The 23,137-nt window shown below is 39.2% G+C and overlaps 1 protein-coding gene across 1 annotated transcript; it reads left to right on the top strand.

Annotated features, from left to right (window-relative positions):
* Positions 1-11,002: 11,002 nt before the first annotated feature.
* tbxa2r (thromboxane A2 receptor) lies at positions 11,003-21,771 on the top strand. The gene is made up of 3 exons (XM_070832459.1): positions 11,003-11,213; positions 15,797-16,686; positions 19,832-21,771. Exons 2-3 carry the CDS (start codon positions 15,889-15,891, stop codon positions 20,153-20,155), a joined length of 1,122 nt encoding a protein of 373 aa, XP_070688560.1. The 5' UTR covers positions 11,003-11,213; positions 15,797-15,888; the 3' UTR covers positions 20,156-21,771.
* Positions 21,772-23,137: the final 1,366 nt, after the last annotated feature.

Below are 23,137 nucleotides of genomic sequence, written 5' to 3'. Positions count from 1 at the left end.
GTTTTATGTCTCCTCCATCCTTTCTGTCTCTCTGTTTCCAGCCAGAGCTCCACCACTGACTGATTGCTGCTAGTAAAGCAGGTTCCTGTTGGAATGGGTAAAAGGGCTACTCTCGCATTTCCCCTCTCGCTCTTGCTCTTTTCACTCGTTTTGTCCTTCTCTCATCCACCATTACTGTTAATCCCCCGCTCCACTGTTTATATTTGACAAGAAGCCATACTAGTGGCCTCGCTCAAGCGATGTCTATACCAATTGATTGGTCCACTGCTGGTCTAGAGTGAACATGTCTACAAATATTGGATGGATTATACTGGATTACTATGAAATGTGGTACAGACATTCATGATTCCCACGGGATTAATCCTTCTCGGGGTTTTTATCAGGGTCGCTTCAGCTTTAGTTTAATGATCACGGATGTTTTTAATAAAGAGGATGCATCACAAACAGGGGGCTGAGTTTAGAACAAATTACTAAGAGGAGTCTCATGAAAGATGATCAAGTGGCATTATGGTAAATGTAGGATTCAGCCTTTTTAGGGCCTTTTTTTTTTAAACTTTGTGGAAGTGCTGTACTAAATGGCACATCACACACCACCACCAAGCACTGACTGCCTACCTGTCCACCAAATGACCTCACACTTTTTCACCACACCTCACTTGCTCACCTATTCTCACTTCCCTGATCAGTCCCACTACTTATACCAGCCCAGATGCTTTGGTCAGTTCTTCCTAGTTGCTTATCTGATTTCTGGCTTTGTGCTTTCATATTTGAGAGTTTTGCTCTTTGGGTAGAAAACGTCATTCATGAATTCACAAACTCTTTTTTTTTTTTTTTTTTACTGTTTTCTGTGGTATGCTGAGCTGTTTTGATTGGCAGGAGAAAATAATTGTTTTGATTTTTTTAAATAGTAGTTTGAATTAATTTTTTTCTTCTTCAGTTTGAAGGACTTCTGATTCATCACTTCTGTGTTTGCCTTTCCATGTGTTTGTAAGATTGTGTCCCTTCCATTTGCATCTCTGCTTTCTGTAATGTGATTTTATGTTGTCATATTTTAACTGCCTGCAGTGATCACCTGTCTAACATTGTTTTGTTGTCTGCTTTTTGCATTTCCTGCTCTGCATGATGGTTCAGCTGCTTTGTGTCTTATTTTCTATTGTTCTGTTCTTGTGTGTGCTATTGTTTTGGTTTTTTTTATGTCTAACTTAACTTCTGACCAAGGGACAATAGTTGAAAATTAGACTTTTGGCCAACACTGACACATTCACAGTGATGAACAATGGGCATTGCCCCCACAAAATAAATGACATTGAAATCATCTACTGTGAATGAAGACTTCCCGCCAGTCACCACTGCTGACAACTTCATTTAATTTAAATTTAGAGCAAATCTACTGCTTGTTGTTGTTTCCCTCATTGGTCTTTTAGAATCTAGTGTATTATTAAATCAAAATGAAGCTCATGCAAACTTAAAAAAGCTTTTGTTTGCCCTTGGCTATTCTACACATCTTGGTGAAGAAGTTCATGTGTGCCTTGGGTTCTGTTTCTCAAGTATTAACTCATTTTGGATTCAGTTTTAAAGCTCATACATTTTGCAGTGTTGGTGCTACGATTTCTATTACAATTGCAGTTTAACTTGGTAAAAATTACAATGCAGTTAAATCTGGTTCAGGAACTTTCTGAAGTAGCCTATATTTATCATGAAAAAGGTTAACAGATCTGGTTTCTACATAGAAAAACAAGGCAGTGTTTTTTCTTTAATGTTAGCTTCTTAAAGCATTCCTAGAAGAGGTGTTTGTTCCATTGTATAAAGTGGGGTGTAATTTTGGCTCGGTGGCAAAGAAGAAAGCCACATTTTCTTAAGGTCTTTTTACTACATATGCCTATACTAGGAAAAGGAATGTCTCTGGTAAGAATTACTGTTAGATAATGATTTGGTTTTGTTTGATCTAGAAACATTCATGGCCTACAAACTCCAACAGCAATAAACTTTGCACTCAGAACAGAAAAGTCTTATATTTTGAGACAGCAGTTCCTCTGCTGTTGTTTCTAAAAACTCATTTGGACTTTGGTCTCAAATGTCAGCTAAAACATTCAGTTAATCACAGAATAGGCTCTGCGCTGTGGGGATAATGGTTCCGTAATGGGAAACAGAGCATAAGAATGATGGGAGAGAGTAAAACCCTCCAGTGCTATCTGCTCTGTGATGCTATCAAGTGAATTTTACAGTAATGATTAAGGATACATGAAACTGTCAGCAGTGGAAACATTAAAGCCTGCCTGTAAACATGTCCATCTGAGCATAATTAAATCACATTCGAGCAGAGTGAGGAGCTGAGAAATTGAGTTTAAGCTGGAAAATGATGGTAATGTATTATAATTCTAGTTTTACTAACGCAGGCAGAGCCCTCTAACAGGGTTCTACATGTTTGACCTTTCGTCCTCCACGCACTGAAATTTGCATAATGCCTAGTCAGCCATCCCTGCCTGAACCCACAAATATGAGCCCTGTAAAAAGAAGGCGTTCACCAACCACTGAAGTTCTCCACAAAATAAAGAGGACTCGCCGCCTGTGTCCTTGCATTTATGGGCATAAGAGAAAAAAAATCAGTCTATATGTGACATTATTATGCTATGAACTAAGCTTACATACCATTCTGTATCCTTCATCTAACCAGAGTTGTGTGGTATTAACATCCAGTGGAGTGAATGGCTTCTATCATGGTAAACGCGCCCTCTTCTGTAACAACATCTATCCGGCTGGCTTCAGACAGCCATGCTGAGGTGGAGATTCCACTCCTCTACCGGTGTTTGCTAAGGTGGGCCATGCCTAACATCCAACACCCGGCCATGAGGATTAGTTCACCTAAAAAGAAGAAATCTCTCTCTCCCCCTAGTGTCCCAGCTTCTGCAGTGCATCTTTAATAAGGTGTTATATGCTGGGGAGTAGCCATATGGAGGCTAGTTGTATTCTTAAAAAAAAAGCTGTGGTTTATTACTAATGTGGGTTAGCTCACACACACACAATTCTTTAATGATAATGTTGTGCCCCACAAAGAAAATGCAGAGATGTCAGAGCACAATTACTTTGGTGAGTACAATATGGAATATGTAGGGTAACAAGTACGAGTCTAGATAATCATACAGACTGTAAGCAAGTGAAAGGTTTTGCAAAGATAGCTACAGTAGTACAGTAGCTACCTCTTTATCTGAAAGTGAGACGGGAAGGTGAGCCCACTTGTAATGTCACTAATAATCCCTTTTTGCACATGATAACAGTGAGTGCTCATAATTAGGATAATGTCACGGAAAGAAGCAGGAAATTTGATTGATGTTTTTGATACACAGTTTTGGTTGTAACTTAATTGCTTGTCTCCGAACTAGCTGATGTGTTTTTGCATGGGCTCCAAACTGTCTGGATTTCTCTTTTAGTTATTTGTGTTGGCTGATATGCGTTGCTGTGATTCATGTGAGGGATCACACCAAAGAAAATAGGACAATCTCCTCTGTTGCAATGACATGCGGACTAATTGTGGCCTCTGTGTTAATAATGAACAGTCAAAAAGTGGGATTATTTTTGGGGGGGCATGATGAACAGCTCTCCAGTGGTCCTACAAAGTTATTTTAAAACGACCGGAGCATTATTAGAGTATATAAATTCTGGTTAAGTAGCTAAGAAGTCGCAGTGTTGGATTAATGTGAGTGGAATAACTACTCAAAGGAATTTAAATTGTTTTTGTCTCGGAGTTGTTTTGCTCCAGGATCCAAAGCAAAGTTATGGTGAGTGGAGAAATCTTTTACATTTGAATGGCTTTCTTAACCACCAGGCTACTAATTTGAGGCTCACACCGACAATAACACCCATCAACATTGACGACCCATTTATTTACAAAATTTGTATAAAAGAGCAGGAATGGCAGGTTCTGGGTGTTTCAGCAGTCAAGAGACAGTGTCATGTAACACGCACCGGTCATGTGACCTGTCAATGTGTCAATCGCATTAAAAACATTAGCAAAATGACAACTCTGTGAAATTATCATTAAATGTGTCACATATGCAGAGATACTGATTGAATGAAGAAAGGTCTCATCACCATGCACTGGTGGTATGACTCACACCTTTCGACTTGAGTAATTGGCCTCAGCACCTCTGTTCCAACATGCCTACACAGATGGATGGGAATGAAGCGAGCGGAGGCCTTGTTTTTCAGCTATATTTCAAGGTGGCTACAAGACGACCGAAAGAAATCGTCTGCAACTCTCAGCATTTCCCAGGGAATGTATCTTCAGATGTATTGCTGTCTTGCTCAAAGTTTTTGATAGCAGAACAAAGCATAGTGGTCGTGTCTGCGCTGCACCCATGGAGACATTTGCCACAGGTATGATCCTCTGGCTGAGTTCAGTCAGTTGTTTTCTTGGGCAGCTTTGTTGTGCCGTGTCTTTTCCACTACACTTTTACGTGTCATTAGATTAAAAACAGCAAGCTTTTGGTTGGTGTTCATAGATAGCTATATATCAGCTACAGAATCTGATAGTAGATTGACTGAAAAGAGTAGCTACTATATGTGTGTGTGTGTGTGTGTGTGTGTGTGTTTGGGTTCTGTGTGTACTTCTAATTACAGGAATGTTTGTGGAGCTGTGAATCAGTTTTCTTGGTGCAGACAAATATCAGATTCGAGTTTGCTAAAATGATGAAATGCGTTCTTTTGGCTTGTGAGTGGATGTTGTGAATATTCATTTACAGTGATGAGATGTGAAATAATCAGTATATGTGTGTTATTGTGTGAATGCACTCACTTACAGTATATATGGTATGGATGGCCATGTGTTTTTAGTTGTGCAGAATAAACAACAATAAAATAAAGAGGTAGCATATGTGAATGTGTGTATGTGTGTGTGTGTGTGTGTGTGTGTGTGTGGGGGGGGGGGGGGGGGGTAGTATATTGGATGCAGGGGAGAAGGAGAGATTGTGTTTGTGGAGGAGTTAAAAAATTGTGTTGTGAGAAACGAGACTGGGTGCCAATTGTCCTACTATGGTCAGGCCTGATTCTGCATAATGTTGAGGAAATCACTCAGAATCCTTTTAAGGTGTTAGCCTGAGTGGATTGTAATATAATTTACCAGGATATGGTGAACTTACAGGCACAGAGTGGGTCTGAGTGGGTAAGCTGCAAAGAGAACAATGGAGCAGAGCAGCTAATTTATACTGTGAACAGAATGGTGGGAAGTGATGCATGCAAACTGAATTGTAATGTTAATAAGAGGTTCAGGCTGGTCTGCAGTTAAACAATGGATCTAATATTCAGTTTATGATGACAGAGAGAGAGCAACGGAGTCAGTGCGATGATTAGATTGCAGGTATGTAATCACAAAAGCAGAGGACTGTACGCTTCACGGTGCCTATGATGAGTCTGTGATTGTTCTTAAGTTCTTTGCATCACCTAAATGCACATTTTTTTACATCAACACACGACAAGAATCCCGTTATAAAGAAATAAAGAGTAGGGCTCTGTCATTTGTTTGTGTGTGTATGCAGTTTGTATGTCAGGAAATGAGGTTATGCAAGTTTTAATGAGACTTTTGAAATGTGTTGTTTGTGAGGAGGTGAGGGGAAGAGAAGCAAGAGTGAAAAGGAGGAATGGGGAAAATAGACAGAAGTAAATAGATAGATGGAAGTAGATGTACTGTATGCAAAAAACACCACGGTTGAGACCATGTTAACTTGTACCAAGAGGAAATGTGTTGAGTTACAGTTAAAAGATGATTAAAGACTTTTCTTGAAAGGCTCCACATACGCTTTGTTCCTATTTTGTCTCACCAATAGTACGGCCTGTTACTTAATGTTATCCATGACACCACTAAGCTGTTTATGTCACTTTAGGAGCATCATCGGGAAGCCATAACGCCTGTTTTCCTTGTTATATTTTACTGAGGTTTCGTTAAGTGAGTTTGGTCAGTTGTTCCTTGCTGAAATTGAAACTGCCCTTCAAGCTCTTTTTGCAAAGACCTCAATAAAATGTAATTCTGGAATCTGGAGTGGAAAGTTTCAGCCTTTTAAGGCAGGATTTTACTGTCAGGCACTGTTTCAGAAAAGATCTTTTGTTTTATTTGAGTTATAGGTCTGTGTCTGGCAACAGTGCAAAGTCTGTAAGGTCATTCAGATATTGTATTGAAATAGACCTTTAAGCAGAATATTTACAATAGTGGTCTCAGATTAAATTCAATAGTCTAACAATATCAGCAGAACACATGAGCTTGTGTACTATTAGGTCATTAAGGTGATAAATAAGAGTCAAATTTTGCAAAAATATGTAATCTGGTTATTGACAGAGATAACAATATTCTAATGTTGCTCTACTTTGTATTTTTCCCCTCATGTTCCATTTAATATTGATCATTTTCTTCAATGACTCTTGTGGTGCGAGTGCTTAGCATAATTGCAAAGTTATGATAATTAACTATATTTATACAGCAATGAGGAGTGAGGTTAAGATAAGGGCACCAGAGTGGCAGACAACAGGTCCACCCATCCGACTGTCCAGTGGCCCACCCAGAAGCATTTGCCTTTAGAACTGTGTAAAATCTTTCTCTGATATGGGCTGCTGTGATAGGTGGGCGTGTGTCGTTATGTCAGACACCCAGAAGAAGACAGCTCCTCTGGTGAAATGTTAGTTTAGTTAAACTGCGGGGAATCCATAAGTGTGCAGCTGTGTTTTCTCATTTCATAGTAAATAGTCATTATAGTCAATTGTCTTATTGCTTTCAAATGTAGCACTTGAAGTAGTTCAGTACATGAAGTTAATGGACTTGCAGGACTCTGTATTTTCAGGTTGCATCTACATAGTCGAATGCACTTATTGTACGCCGCATTGAATAAAAGCCTCAGCTAAAAATAAATTTAATGCAATCCCATCTGGATTCAAGGCCATCTGTGAATTAAAGCATCTTTTAAATCACAGGATGACCTTTAACTTTTAACCTCTACCATTGTGTGCTTCAGGGACCGCTTCTTGCTTGCCAACTAGCTCTGAGCTGAGGGACTGGTGCGGCAACCTGAGGAAATTAGCAGCTGACCCTCAATGCAATTAGCTGCCAAATGGACCAGTTTGGAGTTCAACTAAGCAGAACCTGTATGTTTGTTCTCAGCAGCTGGACACTTTTAGAGGCAGGGGGAACAGCAAGGCCACTACAAACAGTGACGCTTTGCAGATTGAAATGCTAGTGGCGATCCTATCCTTCCTCCTCTTCCTGTATTTTTAACACGATTATGCCATCTAGTCTCCAGCCTCCAGTTAGTTTGTCATTTTTCTCTTGGTTCAGGCAGAGTTTAGCAATAAATAATCGATAAGCCTACATTTTCCCACACCACTGATGAATAGTTGACTGAAATAACTTCAGCACCCACATCACTTTTTTGTTTTTCTTGGAAACATTAGTTGTTTTACCATGACGACGTTACTGTATTTATTGCTTGTCTTTACACAGAATTTTTCCGGCACATTCTTGTATTTGGTTGTGTTTTCTCACTCTCTGGATAGGCATGCAACATAGTTTTGAAAAAGCTCAGTTTTCCTTGTATGCTCTAAAACCAGGCCAGTCTCATGTCGAAGCATATAATAGACCGTCCGGTCCACAAGAAGATACTGTGTCAATGTTACGCTTTGCCCCGCTTAAAGTCCATGTGGGGAGGAAACTGCAGATGAGATAAACAGAGGACTCTCACATGGGAGACCGGGTTTGTTTCTTATATGCATAATGTAATTAGGCCACCTAAATTTACTTCCATAACTAACATAATTATTCCCATTTTCAACCTTTTTAAATTCATCTATCTATATTTATGTATTTATATGTGTATTTATAGTGTATTTATGTCTTTTATATTTCTATGTCTATTTTTTGGTCCTCTCTTTCACATTTGTCTGACTATTGCGTTGCTGTGACAAGTGTGTTTGCCCTGATCTGGGATTAAAAAAGTTTATCTCATCTTATCCTAAATCCTTACCTTTTCTTAAATCCAACCATGTAGTGTTTGTGCTTACTCTGAAAGTATAACCAGTGGTTGCATATCTATTACCCTGCCGACTGGCAGGTCTATTACATGAATTGATGTGATACCAAACTGACTAAAACCCGAGGCAGGTATTTTCAGTGAATCCACTCTGCAAATAGTGGAAGAAAGTTCAAAATACACAGAAGATGTGACACTGAGATTTAGCGAGCTTAGTGTTAGCAAACAGAGGTCCTAACGCTCACAAAACATGAGCAAAACAATGTGTCACCTGATCACTGTAAGTGTAAATCATATCCAATACATTTGATCCATGATAGTAAAGGAAAAAACATGTTTGGTCTGCTTGCCTCAGTGTTGGGCCTTTAATCTTGGCCTTACTTTGCACTACATCTGGTTTCTCTCAAAGGTCCTCACTCACATACCCCGTGTATCCATCTCAAAGGATTGCTTAAGTGGAATAAATTGTCGTTATTCAGACAACCATCGTTTCATTCCTTATCTCAGACCCTTTCATCTGCCACATGGGAAGTAGATGAGGGAATATCAGTAGCACTCTTGTAGGAGGAAAACATCCACACTACCCTAAAGCAACGCTCTATCTTGGTAAAGTCAATGCATCCTACGTGTTGTACTTCAGTATTTCAGGGTGTGTGCTTTATTTCACTTGTTACCTAAACTGCTGTCCTGTTTCGGTTGATTTTTGTATTCTAAAGTTTATGATCTGTAATTTTGAATTAAGAAATGTTTATTATATAAGTAGAATCTTGTGTCAGGAATAAATCCATCCATCCATTGTCTATTCCGCTTATCCTTAAGGGTCGCGGGATGTGAGGAATAAATGCAAGACATAAAGCAAATACAGTACAATACATTAACTGACGCAGTATCAACAAAACTACTCTACTGTATTGGATTACTGCATTGGATTGTAGCTGTGTACCTCACAAATGGGCAAACTGATACTTTCATTAGATTTTGACGTACCATAAATGTGTGCTGTACCATGATCCTTTGCTTGTAACCTCATCACTGATGAGCTGCATGCTGCATAGTAGTGATACCACATTTTGTAAGATTTATCAAAACTCGTGGGATATTAGCGTCCACCGCCTCATGTGGTTTAAGTTATAGTAAAAGAATTTGACCCTTATCATAATCCTGACCCTGCTCCTACGCCAAAAGTGCAACAAACACCAGCGGCATCTGACACACATTAAAACACAGGTACTCACTGTCTCCTCACTGATGTGATTACGCCTTCAGGTCAATAAATGAACGAAAACATCTTTGTGATGTGCTTCAGCTGAAGTTGATTGCACCACTTTTGCTACTTGGGCATTAAATGACTGGTTTGTGGCAGAGATCACAGTAAGATTACAGGACTATTACCTCAATTTGGCTATAAAGGTTAAAAGTGAGATGGGGCGGAGAGAATGATAACAATGTCTGACTGCTGGCTGGTAATGATGCCACACTCCATCAATGCCATTCTTGTTTACATTTTTGCCGTTGCAGATTCTCTTATATTGGACACGACCCACTCTGTAATTGTGATTTTATGGTCAGTGCTGATCCAGTGTCTGCCTTAATCCTAAACTCTTATCTAATATATGAGGAGTTCATGTCAACTTTGTACTATTGTAATGCAAATGTTTTGTAGAATCACTTTCCACACTTCTTTCATCACAAATGAAATTAAATTAGAAGATATTGGCAATAATAGTCCATTTGCTTCCTTTTAATATGCATTTTTGTGTGTGTGTGTGTGTGTTTTGGAGCAGAGCCAAAGGGGAAATTACTGTTATTCAGTCTTTATTGTTAGTTATTTGCGGGTAGAAATTAGTTAGACAAACAATACTTTATTCATCTGCTCTGTACATGTACTCTCTGACGGTGGTGCTGGTCGCGTGGCATCTTCACTGTAATAAGGCTCCAGGAAGGCATCAGGGTCGGCTGTTTTTTGTCAGTAAATTGCTCCCCTAAAACCACAAATTATCATTTTCAAAATTCGGTACAGACAACTAGGAAGATGCATGTAAAATAATAGGGTGTAGAGTTGTTGATAGGCATGTTTTTGAACTTTGGAACCATTCTTTTACTGTTTACTTTAATACTTTAATACTGATGCACATTTTGGCACCAAAAGTTGTAGTTAGAATGTTTTCCTCAGATTCAAAACAAATTCTCCTTGCAACTGATTTCCAGGCCTGTGCTCAGCTAAAAGTGTTTGGCAGCCATGGATCCACATCTGTACTGCATATGGCTTTTGAATAAGTCTTTTGTCAAAGTACACTGAAACTAGAAAATAAAAACATCTGCTGATGATCCGTCCAGATTTTCCCACTAATGTCAGCGTCCTAAAATGGGATTGATTCCTTCATTTGCTAAAGTCTTAAGTCAACAAAAGTCTTATGGCATTAGTATCAACTACAAACAATATTGTCATTAAGCTTTTTTTTTAGAAAGCACCAAATCAGACTTATGTTGAGTTCACCATTGAAAAGAGAACCCTGTAAGTAGTGAATGTTTTTTCTACAGTTCATTATATATGTCTCTTAACTGTATCTTATTATCCTGGGTCCTTGCTCCTGTTTCACTCCCATCTTCCATAATCATTTTCTCCAATCTGAGGGATGCGATTCAAGGGACATGTTCTATATATTCAACCATATATATTATATATATATTAGTTTCCTGGGTAGTGGGCCAGGCATAGTTTTGATTAAGGAAAGTTCTCATACGTGTAGCTAATCTACAGTATAAAGACAACTTTACTTGTTTGGCATTTTAATGTAATACTGTTCATACCCACATGCGTTTAGTGCAACTTTTTTCTGTTGCTCATCCTCCTGTCTAAAATACAGTTTGGTGTCCTTCTAAAGCCCTTCCCCTTCCCCGCTCTATGTCTTCCGGGGGAGGGCCAAATTGAGCAAAAGGAAGCACAGCTGGAGGGGGAGAGATGAGTATCTAAGCCGCTGTGTAGAGAGGCCGGGGGAAGGGAGTAGAGATGATCGGGAGTTACTGCTAACAGCCTACTGTTGGAATTTATTGCCATCAGATGGGTGCGTGTGGCATGTTTCTCAACTCTCTCTGTGATTATTGTTTGTGCTGTTAATTTTACAAGTGCAGAAACATGGTTTGGATGGAGTAGTGCAAACTTCACAACTGACCGTCAACTTGGTCCTTGAAAGCGCTTCATTGGTGGTAAGAACATTTTTATTTACTTCTTAAATGTGCATACCATGTGTTAACAACAGCCTTTTAAAATGATCATGTTTATGACTCTCCACTTCCACACTGGCAAACACAAAAGATTAACGGATGCCTGACATCTATCATTCAGGATAAGTTGTGGAGGAACCCAAAACCAAGGAGCCCGAGTTGCAATGAGGAATGGTTTGACATAGTGGGGACTTGATGATATTTGTGTTTGAGCCTAGCCTTTCCTTTTCACAATGATAATGTAAATGTTGCTAGAGCACATCAGAATGAATAGGGTAGGATAGGATTCCTTTTCATCAGGGCACACAGTAGAAGTTGCAATGTTTCGTCTTGTTGCAATGAATGTTTAAATGTACCCTGTTATCAAAGTATTAACCATAGTTATCTTAGTGGTAATAGTTATTTTTTATCATTCATCAGTCATTATGTAACTTGTAAACAGTCATATTTCAGAGACTTTCAGGAACTTTCCATTGAGAGACAGCAGAGACCGAGAGACTGCATGAACATTTTAGTGTTAACTGAATATGGGCAAAAACAGACTTGTGAGTACTATAATGTAATGATAGAACATTGTTTCAACATTTTAATGAGTGCTCATTCAACCTCTGCCAAACTCTGGTTTTGTTAAAAAGAGCAATTTCATGCCAAATTTTCCGAGACTAAGTGCTTACTTTAACATATAATGGACAGCCCTCTTGGGCTCAGACACCAACCTTGGCCAGGCTTCATAAATCAACTCCCACTGATGGAGCACATATTGAAATAGACCACAGCTTGACTCCCTTGGGAGAATGGTTTGCCAGAAACTTAAACCTTTGACCCTTGCTTTTCAGAAATAGTGCTGGACCCTGTTTCCACACAGTTATAGTGGATGCTTCCTCAATTCTGCAATTCAACAAGGCACAGCTACAGACTGTCTACTGTCTGTGTGTTGGCCACTACCTGTGACCTATACAGTTTAAAACAGCATCAAATATTGCTTGCTCAGGTTTTCCGGAGTCAAACACACACAGCAGTAGACCATGTCCAAACCGAGCTCTTTACCCTGGTCTATTTCTACCCAGCTTGTACAGTATATACATCCGATTTAAATGAAAGAAAGAACCACCATCTCCCAATTCTCTCTCTGTACTTATCGGATAAACTGTGAAGTCAGAGAAGTCAATATATTTGATGTAATAAGAGAAACATCCTCTCATCCATGGTTTAATGTAACTGAGTAAATTTACATTTACAGGTACTACAGTACAAATTTGAGTGTTTGTATCTTTACATTTCATTTTATTCCATGTCTGTTTTATTCTCTAATAGCTCTAGTCACTAGTTACTTTTCCGATTACAATTTTTCATACCCTTCCTATCCACTGAAAACCATGTATATCCAGATTTATTGATTTTGAATTTAGAAATTTTTTTTTCAGTTAAAAAATGCTCCTGTTCTCAAGATAAATACAAGAAAATGCCGGAGAACGTCAGAGAGCCGATAAATATGGCTCTTTGTCAGGTGGACTTATTAGAGATGTGTGGGTCTACCATTACATTACAAACATATAATGATCTCATAGGAGTTATTATTAAAATCTACAATAGTAAGATAAAATATATTAATACACCAGTTTTAACAACCCAAAACCATGTACTGTTTGCAATGTGAAAATCAATTCATCTTATAAAGAAGGATATTGGGTGGGAAACTGACAGTTACAGAGGTTTTAAAATGTTTTCATGTCAAGCAATTGACTTTCCTGCAGAATATTTTTGGATTGAAAAAAACATCCATGGCAGTTACCCATCCTCAGTTCAGTAACCCCTCGACAAATAAGATGTTGTACACACTCAGCATTCTCCATGCCATGCAGTACACACACCTCATGATGGGGTCTCTATGATTTCCCATCAGTTTCAAAATGATGCCGCTGGACAGTAGCTAATGCGGCTTAGTAGTGAATATGTCTTATTGATTTTAAATGCTAACAGGCACTTTTGGCTAATGGCACACTCAAAAGGTTTTCAGGGTCATACAAGATCCGGCACCAAAGACCATCTGTGTCATACTAGTTTTCTCTAAGGGATGGAAGAACCTGATAATGGTGTCATTAGCTTTTAGTAGAACATTCAAAGGTTTCCTTCAACTCATGTATCCTTACATGTTCTGCCTTCTGGGAAAATGTGACATTAGACTAAAAACCTGCTGTTAAGCGTATTGGGTATTATGAATAATGCATTTACAATAGTAAACAATTTGAACAATGTAAACTGAACATTTCTCCTGAAATGTACGCAATAGTCAAAACAAATCTTAACCTGTCTTAATCTAAAGTATTAAGAATAGGACTTAATCTAAAGGACTAAGACAGCATTAGAAAATGCATTTTGTCATCTGGAAAAATAGCAAAGATTTTTATCCAGATGTGGCAGTACAGTGGCAGTCAAATTTTTTAGATACATTTTAGAATTTATTTAAAAGTCTTAGTAACACTAAAAGTAAACCAAATGATTTCAGCTGCAATCTGTAGGTTGCATGCAAGTTTTCACTCATTTAGTTTTTTGCTAAATAAGAACATAATTGATAGATGTCAATGGACTGTGCAAACACGTCCCAAACAAGTCAGAAGCTGGCATGCAGAGTTGAGACCCTACAAATTCCAACACTAGTCCTGTCTGAATAAGACATACATTTGGGACTGAAGAAGCAGTGCACAAGTACTGTTGAATTGAAGGTAATATGAAGGCATTTTTGATAAGATGGAAATGATATATAGGATTCACATTTTCCCCGCTGTTGTTACATTTGTTGTGTTGGAGACTTTGGAGATGTAAATTCAAGGGTGGGGCAGACTGAAAATAAACACCTGTTTGGTGGTTTTGTTGTGGTGCAGTTGAAATGTCAGATGTTTTTCTTTTTTCCCAGCAAACTCAAGTGCTCCTGCTTTTGAGATCGACGTATTAAACTTGCCACCCTCACCGTTGAATGTCCTGAGAAGTCTATTGTGTGTTCTTCTGGGTTACAGTATTCAAGCTAAACAATAGACTACAGGAAAATACTAAACAAAAAAATTCCACATGCAGTAACATCCTGCATAGGTGACTCAATTTCGGAGAAATAAATGTAATCGTTTCCAAGAATTATCACTCACTACAACCATCATGCAAAGTTGTCGTATACAACTTTCAGTTTTATTCTCATGTCTACTTACGCCACTACGAGCACAGTTTATTAATGGAAATAATGGAAATGCTTTTATTTGTTTATCCTGGTAACTTAATTATCTTCTTTTTGATCTCCTTCTACCGTATAATGACTTTATACCCTCTGCACACTGACAATATGAGTCTCTGTCTGCTTGCAGGATGTTAAATAGTTTGGTTTGATCAGTGTTATTGGCTTTGATTCACCTGCTTAGAGGTAACAGGTTGCAGGTAACATCAGAGTTTGAACAAGTGAGTTTATTTGAACATCATGGAAACTTTTAAATTCCCTGTTTATATATTCCTCTTATATTCCTCATATTTCAGGATGATATTAATATCCACACACTATGCCATCAAATAAATGTTTTGTTTAAGGGAAATGATGATTATTTATGTTCCACATTTGTCACTTCAGTAATAGGCTTAACGCGTACCTCCACTTTGCTTGAGGCCAGACCAGACAATCTGACTATGACGGGCAGTAAAATGGGGACAGACCACTAGGGACAACATCCCGGACTGATTGTGACACTGTGTGTTTATTTCCTGTTAGTGTGTCTGTCAGTACTGTTCACATAACTGCATTTCCTGCCAGGATATGCCAGCTCGCCGACTCTCTTGTCTATTTCGGTCTCTGTCACTCTCCCCATCTCTATCCCATGCTGCCACTGTCTGCATGTGTTTGTGTGGGTGCTGTGTCTACAGTGTTTTGTTGACTTTATATGGTTTATATGGCCTTGCTAAAAGTGCACCCACTGTATTCAAAAATGTTTTGGATTCAAACATAGAAAGTTGGTTTATTAGCATTTAGGTCTTGTTTTTCTAGTTTCAGCAATATTATTGTTCCTATACTGCTGAGACTCGGGAACATCACTATAACAACAGCAAGAGCAGTCAGATGATCGGAAAGGCTTTAAGCTCCAAGGAGAAAACAAAATCAAATTGTATAGCAACTGCAACTGCTGTTGTGCATGCACTGTTTTCCTGTACAATTAGAAATCGTCACCAACGTATTGGGCGCACTCACTTTCAATTTAACCCCTAAATAAAGTGGTCTAGGTAATCTGGCCACAGATTAGCTTGTTTACAGCTTGTTTACTCATCTCACCAACGCAACTTTCCTAGTTGACATAGCCATGTTCCCAGATCTCAGCACTACTTTGCTTTGGTGAATACATAATGACTAATACAAATGGATAGGAATAAGCATGTATTTGCAATGGGTGGGTGAATAGAAACCAATTTTCAGCACCAGTTCTTTGTATTGTATTACTCAATGTTTTGTTTAATCATATTAAGAATACTCTGCCATGTTGCAAGCCAAACTTTGAAGAATGTCTTGAAAATCAACTTTTCTCCTTTTACTTTAGAGGTTGAAGAGAGAGATGAAATTCGTCACACTGGCATTGTCTTTCCATCTCTGAGTCATCTGAAATCAACGACCCCACACCAGCCCGCCACCATGAATGCTACCACCCTGCCGCTCGCCAACAACACCCCACTGTGCTACTCCATCAACAGCCCTCCATTCAACTACCACCCCACCATCGCCTCAGCCTACTTCTCATCCATCTTCAGTGCTTTGGGTCTCACCTCCAATCTCGTCGCCTTCATAGTTCTCCTCAAGTCCTTCCGGCAGACACATAGCCGCTCACGCTCCTTCTTCCTGATCTTCCTGGGTGGCCTGGTGGTCACCGACTTCATGGGTCTTCTAGTCACAGGCTCCATCGTGATCTCCTTTCATGTTACGCACTTTAATTGGCGCCGATTAGATCCGAACTGCCACTTCTGCAACTTCATGGGCATGTCTATGGTCTTCTATGGACTGTGCCCACTGCTGCTTGGTGCCACCATGGCAGTGGAGCGCTTCGTTGGCATCAACCGTCCATTTGCACGCTCCACCAGTTCGCCCAAGAGTCGGACGGTCTACATGGTGCTGATGGTGTGGTTGATTGCTGGCTCCATAGCTCTGCTGCCCCTGACAGGCTTTGGGAGCTATCACATGCAGATGCCCGGCTCCTGGTGTTTTTTCAATATCAGCTCAGGGGGGAATGACCTGGCCTTCTCCCTGGTTTTCTCTCTGGTTGGGTTGATGTGCATCGTTGTGTCATTTTTACTGAACACGGTGAGCGTCGTGACCTTGATCAAGGTGTGCTGCGGAGAGGACAGGACCCAGCGTCGCCGAGACCATGAAGTAGAGATGATGGTTCAGCTCATCCTCATTATGGTCATCGCTTCCATCTGCTGGTGCCCCCTCCTGGTGAGTTAGCCCACTTTGAATAAGGAAACCCTATACTGTGTGTTTGCATGTAATATGTTTAGATCTGGTTTTATGGAAAATTAAGGACGAAGGGAAAATTTGTTTCACCAAAGGGTTAACTTTATTACAAAAAGTTGTGCTAAATTTCTTCTGCTCAGAAGATTACGTAGGAAGTTTCTGGTGATGCAGGCTTTCTCTTGACAGCACACTTCCTCATCGATGCTTAGATGTCAGTGTTTTGATTCATTATTTCTTTTACTCAGTCAATTTATTACTTAACCAGCATCTACATTTATTTTGGAACATGTGTATGTGTCCAGGCTATTGGGATTGGAACACTCTTCATGGTTGTAGCTCCACTTTAGCTTAGCTCTTTACATTAAATCATTTAAGGTTAATTAAGGTCAATACAGAGTTTGCAGACAAGACTGTATTTAGTCAATGAGGCAATTAATCTCTATATATTACTGTGAGGACAAGATTTATATAAAAAAGATAAAGATTTATGTGGATTACCACTCTTTTTCTAAATTAACAAACACGAAGTTGCAGAATAAATACGGCATTCTGAGCTTATTATTAGGCTGCTATGGGTCAGCATTCCATAAGAAGGTCTCTGGGCCTGTTTCAACCTGTGTGAACGAGTGAAGGGCTCTGGAACAATAGTCTGTGATTGTCATGTGGTGAGAAGACCCACAGGCGATCGTTCCGTCTTTGGCTGCAGGCGAAAGGAGAATATCTGTTTACTCAATCTTTGTGTTTTTTTCTGCCCTTCTATACTTACATTTTGCACATTGTTAGCTATTGCTTAAATGTGTTTTTAATGTAACTGTCCACCAGAAAGCTACCCACAAAACATCATTTATTGCCTCCATATATTTGCTATCATACGCAGATTATAATTTGTTAAATCTAGAGTAAAAAACATCAAAAAATCTGAGATCTGAAAAACTTAATGTTGACAAAAAGTATCAATGAAACCCTATCACTTCTAAGGGATTTGAAAGCACCCAACCCAGTTCCACTTCATCCAGGTGGTGTTGTTATCTGGAGTGCTGCTCTCCAACTGTTTGAACCATTACCAGGCATCACATGGTCCTAAGCTCCTTTTCTCTGCCTCCCCTCTATATGCTTCATTTCTCCTTAGCAATGCAGCTTCCTAACTAGTTGATATGAAAGCCGTCTTGTCTTACCGTAGATCAGAGAGCTCCTTAATGCCTTAGTTGAGATGCACCATCTCAACTATGGTCATGGGTGAAATAAATTCCTTTTAAGGGAAACTGCAGCTCATTGCAACTCGGATTTTACTTTTGTAGCTCCAGCTATTAGCTCTATCAGTTATAATATATCGGTTATACAGCAACCTTAGTTAACATGTAGATAACTTTAGGGTTGCAGTGCACATGTGAAAGGGATGTTACAAACATTACGTTGATGTTCAGTTCAGTTATTGTCCCGAATAAAATGTTATCACAACCAATTAGAACAAGCTACAAAAATGTTGTTATAAATTATATTTAAATCAATGATGATGATCAATTAACTGTTCTGCTGGAAGAAGCAGGACGAAGAAAGAGGTAGGTTTTTTCTTTTTTTAATTTTGTGAGACAATCCTGATGAGAACTTGTGCATTCTATGTGTTGCTTTCAGCCCCCGATGCATCCATCATACTGTAACTTTTTATGCTACCACTGGGAGTTGCCACTGTCAGAACATCAACTCTAAACAGCATGAGCACCTGAGCATAGGGAATAGAAGGGTCAAAGCCACCTGACTGGAACGGTCCTGTCTAACCTCAGTTGTGTGACACTCTGCACAGATATATATTCTGATGACCGGGGTGACTGCTGCTCCTGTAAGAGGGGAAATAGTTTTGTTCTACATACGAATGGCCACCTGCAATCAGATATTTGACCCCTGGATATACATCATGTGTCAAGTGTCCCGACTAAGGCGAGTAAAAAGTAAAAGAGAAACACAGCTGCTGCCCATAGTAACTACTCACCACCATCACAACTTTTGAATGCCGTTAACCAGCTACCTCAGCATGTCCTGCTATTGAAACTCAATTACCCATAAGCTCAAAGTATCAGCGGGAGCAGGCTTCACAGTGCCTCCAGCATCCCATCATGATTTTGCATCTGCTATGTACATGTCATTCTATTATCAGTTGATAAACATTTCATTTACGTAGTTTCAGGCCTGTGTCAGTTTTGTTTATTGTCCATGTCCCTGAATTGATTCCCTTGCACTAACACAGATGGCTTTTCAACCAAAACCACGATAGCTTAATGATCTGCAGATTGTAGTGTTGTTTAGTCATTCAAACATTCCTTTGAAGCAGAGCTCCAGAAATCCTTACACATGATAGGTAAACATCCAGAAAGTTGTACAGACTCAGTAATTATAACACTGATGAAAAATGCAATCTAGCTACAGTAATTTATCTACAGTCAAGCCTTGCTGATGCCCAGAGCTCTGCCTCTGAGAAAAGTTTGCATAACTAAAACAACAGTTTGCACTTCATCTCAACACTTTGCATGCAACAATTTTCAACACTATGTAGTGGATTTAGGTAACTGTTTCCTTTGAACTGTTTGGATGTGAACCACAGGAGAGCAGTTTTTTGACACAAGCTGAATTTGGAACAGAGACAATAAGCCAATTTGTCATTCCTAAAGGAGCTCGTTAGCATGTTTTGCCCCCACAAGAGACTGTTGGGCTAATGCTAATAAGGCTATGCCTCACATAAAATGCTGAAGCTTAGCTAAAGCAGGGCGGGGTAATTGTATTGCAGCAGCCATGGCCTCAGGAGGGCCGTGGCAAAATTAGCCTGGCCTTTCTTCAGTGGACTTAACACATACAGTATGTGTGTGTCAATGTGCATTTGCAATATTAACCAATTTCATCTTTTCCCTCTCATTCCTTATTTCTATTCTGTCTCTCCCACTTTTTTCAACTATAATTTGCTGCCTGTTGTAATCTTTGTCTTTTCTCTCCTGCTACTGTTTAACTTCCTCTCTTTAAACCTCCCTCTCCACCTCATCACATCCCTCCCCCACTCCCTTATTCCAAAATTTCGCTCCTCTCTTTGCCTCTTCTTTCCGTCAACCCTCTGTCCCCATTTCCATCCTTCCACCACCAGGTCTTTATTGCAAAAACTGTGCTGTCCGGAGGGCCCCTCCAGATCAGATACCTATTGCTATGGCTACGCTTCGCCACCTGGAACCAGATCCTTGATCCATGGGTATACATCCTGTTTCGCAGGGCAGTTCTCAAGCGAATCTACCCCCGCTTCAACTGGTCTCGGGGTTCCATCATGACCTTGTACCCATCTTTCAGTGACACCGTCCGCAGGTTCACACGCGCTTCACTTGGGAGCACTGTGGCCACTGATCAAACAGGAGAGATGGGGAAATCTAATGTAACAGCCAAATCTTCATTAAAGCCACCACCTCCTTCTCCATGATTGATTGGATTTGTGTTGCTGTTGTAGAAGACTGAGGGACATCATTGGAGTTGTAGTATGCGTTTGAATGTGTTTTCATGCTCATGACGAGTTTTCAAACTGTGACCAGGAAAAGGAGCAGGATTGCACCAATAATCTGAAAGGACTGAATCTTATTATTTTATTGCATACCTTTGAAATGTTTAGCAGTATTAGCAATGACACTTTTAGAGCAAAGAGGAAGCAGCAGCTGATTGGACACTTACAAGGGATCAAACCTGTAATCCACTGATGTAGTTTAAGTTAAGTTTTAGTTTAACCACTATACAGAGCAGCACTGCAGTCTGCTCAAACAGATATAAAGCTATTTACATGCACTGCTCTTTCTAACTGTACTGCTCCATCAAGTGATTTTATGATATTCAAATTTTAAACATCTTGTTACAGCGGATAGGACCACTCTAGGGGCATTCATGCAATTGTTTTATTGTATTACTTTGTTCTGTTGTGGCATTATGACTTTTAAGCACATAAACACTTTGCTCAGATTCTCTTGAGTGTCACATTCAACTCAATTAGGAGAATTATGTTGTCATGTTTTCAGGCTCACGCTGAGTACTGTGCATGTATTGTTCCCTTCCTAAAAATGTTTGGAGCAGACCACGAATGGTAAAGTTACAGTAACGGTGGAGCAATTGATCCCTGGTTGAACTTTCTAGACCATAAAAAGTTCAGTTCTTAACATTGTCTGAATCCTTGAATGGGATCCTCTGGTTCAGTCCCCATGCTTGTCATTAAGGGACACATCCAGGTTCTATCCCAAGGAAAGAACAAAGAAAATAAAATGGATACTGATGACGATGTGTAACAAATTAAACCTTGAATATGGACACAAACCCTGAAAATGCAAAGTTTATGTTGTCAGTAGTAGAGCAATTTTTTTCTACCATCAGCTTCAGGGACTGTGGCGAAAAATTTTACAGTTACAGCAACATTTACTTGAGATGTCTTACAGCATGAAGGTCTATGTTCAAGATGTAAGAGAGGCTGTAGAGAGGTTTACTCTGCTGCCTTACTTGTCTTTGAATCGAGTGAATTACTTGGGCAGCCAAATCCAATCAGCATGAAGTGCAATTTTCTTATCTAAATTAGTATATGTGTGTGGCTACCTCGGTTTTAGAATTGGAGAACATTAACTTCTGTGGATTATTCAGAAGGACAGGTCGCTGTTGATTTCTATGATCTTTCGTCTGGGCTTCAGTCCACTGCTAGTAAGACTTCTGCATGGAGCATCTGTGCCTCTCAGAGTTGTTTAACTACAACTTAAAGTTGCTGTCAACTGAGAATGTGTTTATGATTACAAACGGAGAGTGGGGGATGAACTACTTGTTGGATAATTCAAATGACAAACATTGTAGCAAAATTGTAATAGAGAGTGATTTGATAATGTAATGAAACTGAAACAGTTCAAGGTGACCTAGCTGATCTTGATGAGTGATAAGACAAACAAATCACTGAATCAATCACCAGTAATGGTTGAGAACCCTTGACAGTATCATCCAGTGACAATGAAGTGTAACTGTTGAAAGTGTTTGATTAAAATGGCATGTGATTGTACATATATAAATAAAGGTCAAATAAAGTCAGATAAATTGCCTTTTCTGTTAAACAGACAGACTCGACAGCTATGATTTAAACCTCTTTACTTACAGTTTAAACATGTGAAATGTGCCGTACATTTTCAGGTCTTCATAAAGAGATGCAATCATATACAAAGTGTTGAAACAAAACATCACTATATTGTCGCCAGAATGACTGTAGCTGGCTTTATACCTTGTCATATTGTTTGGTGAGCCAGAAAACATATAACTGTTAATACGCCAATATGTAGTTTGATGCTTCCAACACAAAGAGGGAGACTACAACAAACAGATCTTGTATATTTACATTCTCTCTTTGAAACAAACAGAAAAACCTTTCCTGTGAACACATGGCAAAAGTGGGAAGCAAATGAATATGTGACAAAGTGTAGGTGGGCATGAAGACCTTAATTTTTCTAGGCAAAATTGACGCACTCCTAGGACACAGTTTGCATGCCCACAAGCAAGCTTTATTTGTTTATTTTTATCTTGGGAAGTTATGGGCTTGATTTCCGTTTGACAGAAATGATCATGTGGGAAAATATGAATTGCAGATACTATTCAGCTAGAGACTATCCCCCTTGACACACATTCCCAGATGATACAGTGTTCAGATGACCATGAATGAGATATATAAATGTAGCTGCAATCTGCTTGTAGATATTTTATAGCATGCACATAGATCTTTAACTAGAATATGCTATTGCTAATGGAGAACTATAATAACACATTCTGACATTGGGATGACCCAAAAATCTCTTTGTTCCTCTCTTGTTTTCCCAGTGGGTCTTCATCAAAGGAAAAAAGTTTACTGTAGCTTATCTAACTTCCTTGATTCTCAGATGGCTGGCTGATTTTGCAATTTTATGCAGTTGTGTCCTGACCCACTGTTAACATATCCTTTATGCAATACTCTATGTTCATAAACTTTTGCCCTAAATCAAAATGGGAATAAGCCTGAATTTTGGTGAACCTGCAAATTTTGCTGTCACTGTTTTCCACCCAGAACATCATCAGTTGAATACTTACACTGTAAAGGTTAATGTCAATACATATGTATCTAAAAACTATACCATATTTATGTATGTATAAACTACGATTCTCTGTGTTTTGGGTTTCTTGCAATGATTTGATATTAACATTAAATATCTACTTATGAGCTAATTATTGTCATTTAACTATTCAAAGGGAATGGTTGAATTAATTGCTGCCACGGTTGTAAAGAACGTGATAAAAAAATGAATGCAAGGACTGGGAAGGCAACATTAAAATCTTCTACACATTCTTTTGTTTCCAGTTTGATGTACCAGGCAACAGAGCCCTCCCCCTGTTTTGTGTGTATGCTTGTGTATATGATAAATGT

This window comes from Pempheris klunzingeri, chromosome 6 (assembly GCF_042242105.1).
Source record: "Pempheris klunzingeri isolate RE-2024b chromosome 6, fPemKlu1.hap1, whole genome shotgun sequence".
NCBI classification, from domain to species: Eukaryota; Metazoa; Chordata; class Actinopteri; order Acropomatiformes; family Pempheridae; genus Pempheris; species Pempheris klunzingeri.
The sequence above is the reverse complement of the archived record's forward strand: the minus strand, read 5'-3'. Positions and strand labels throughout refer to the sequence as shown.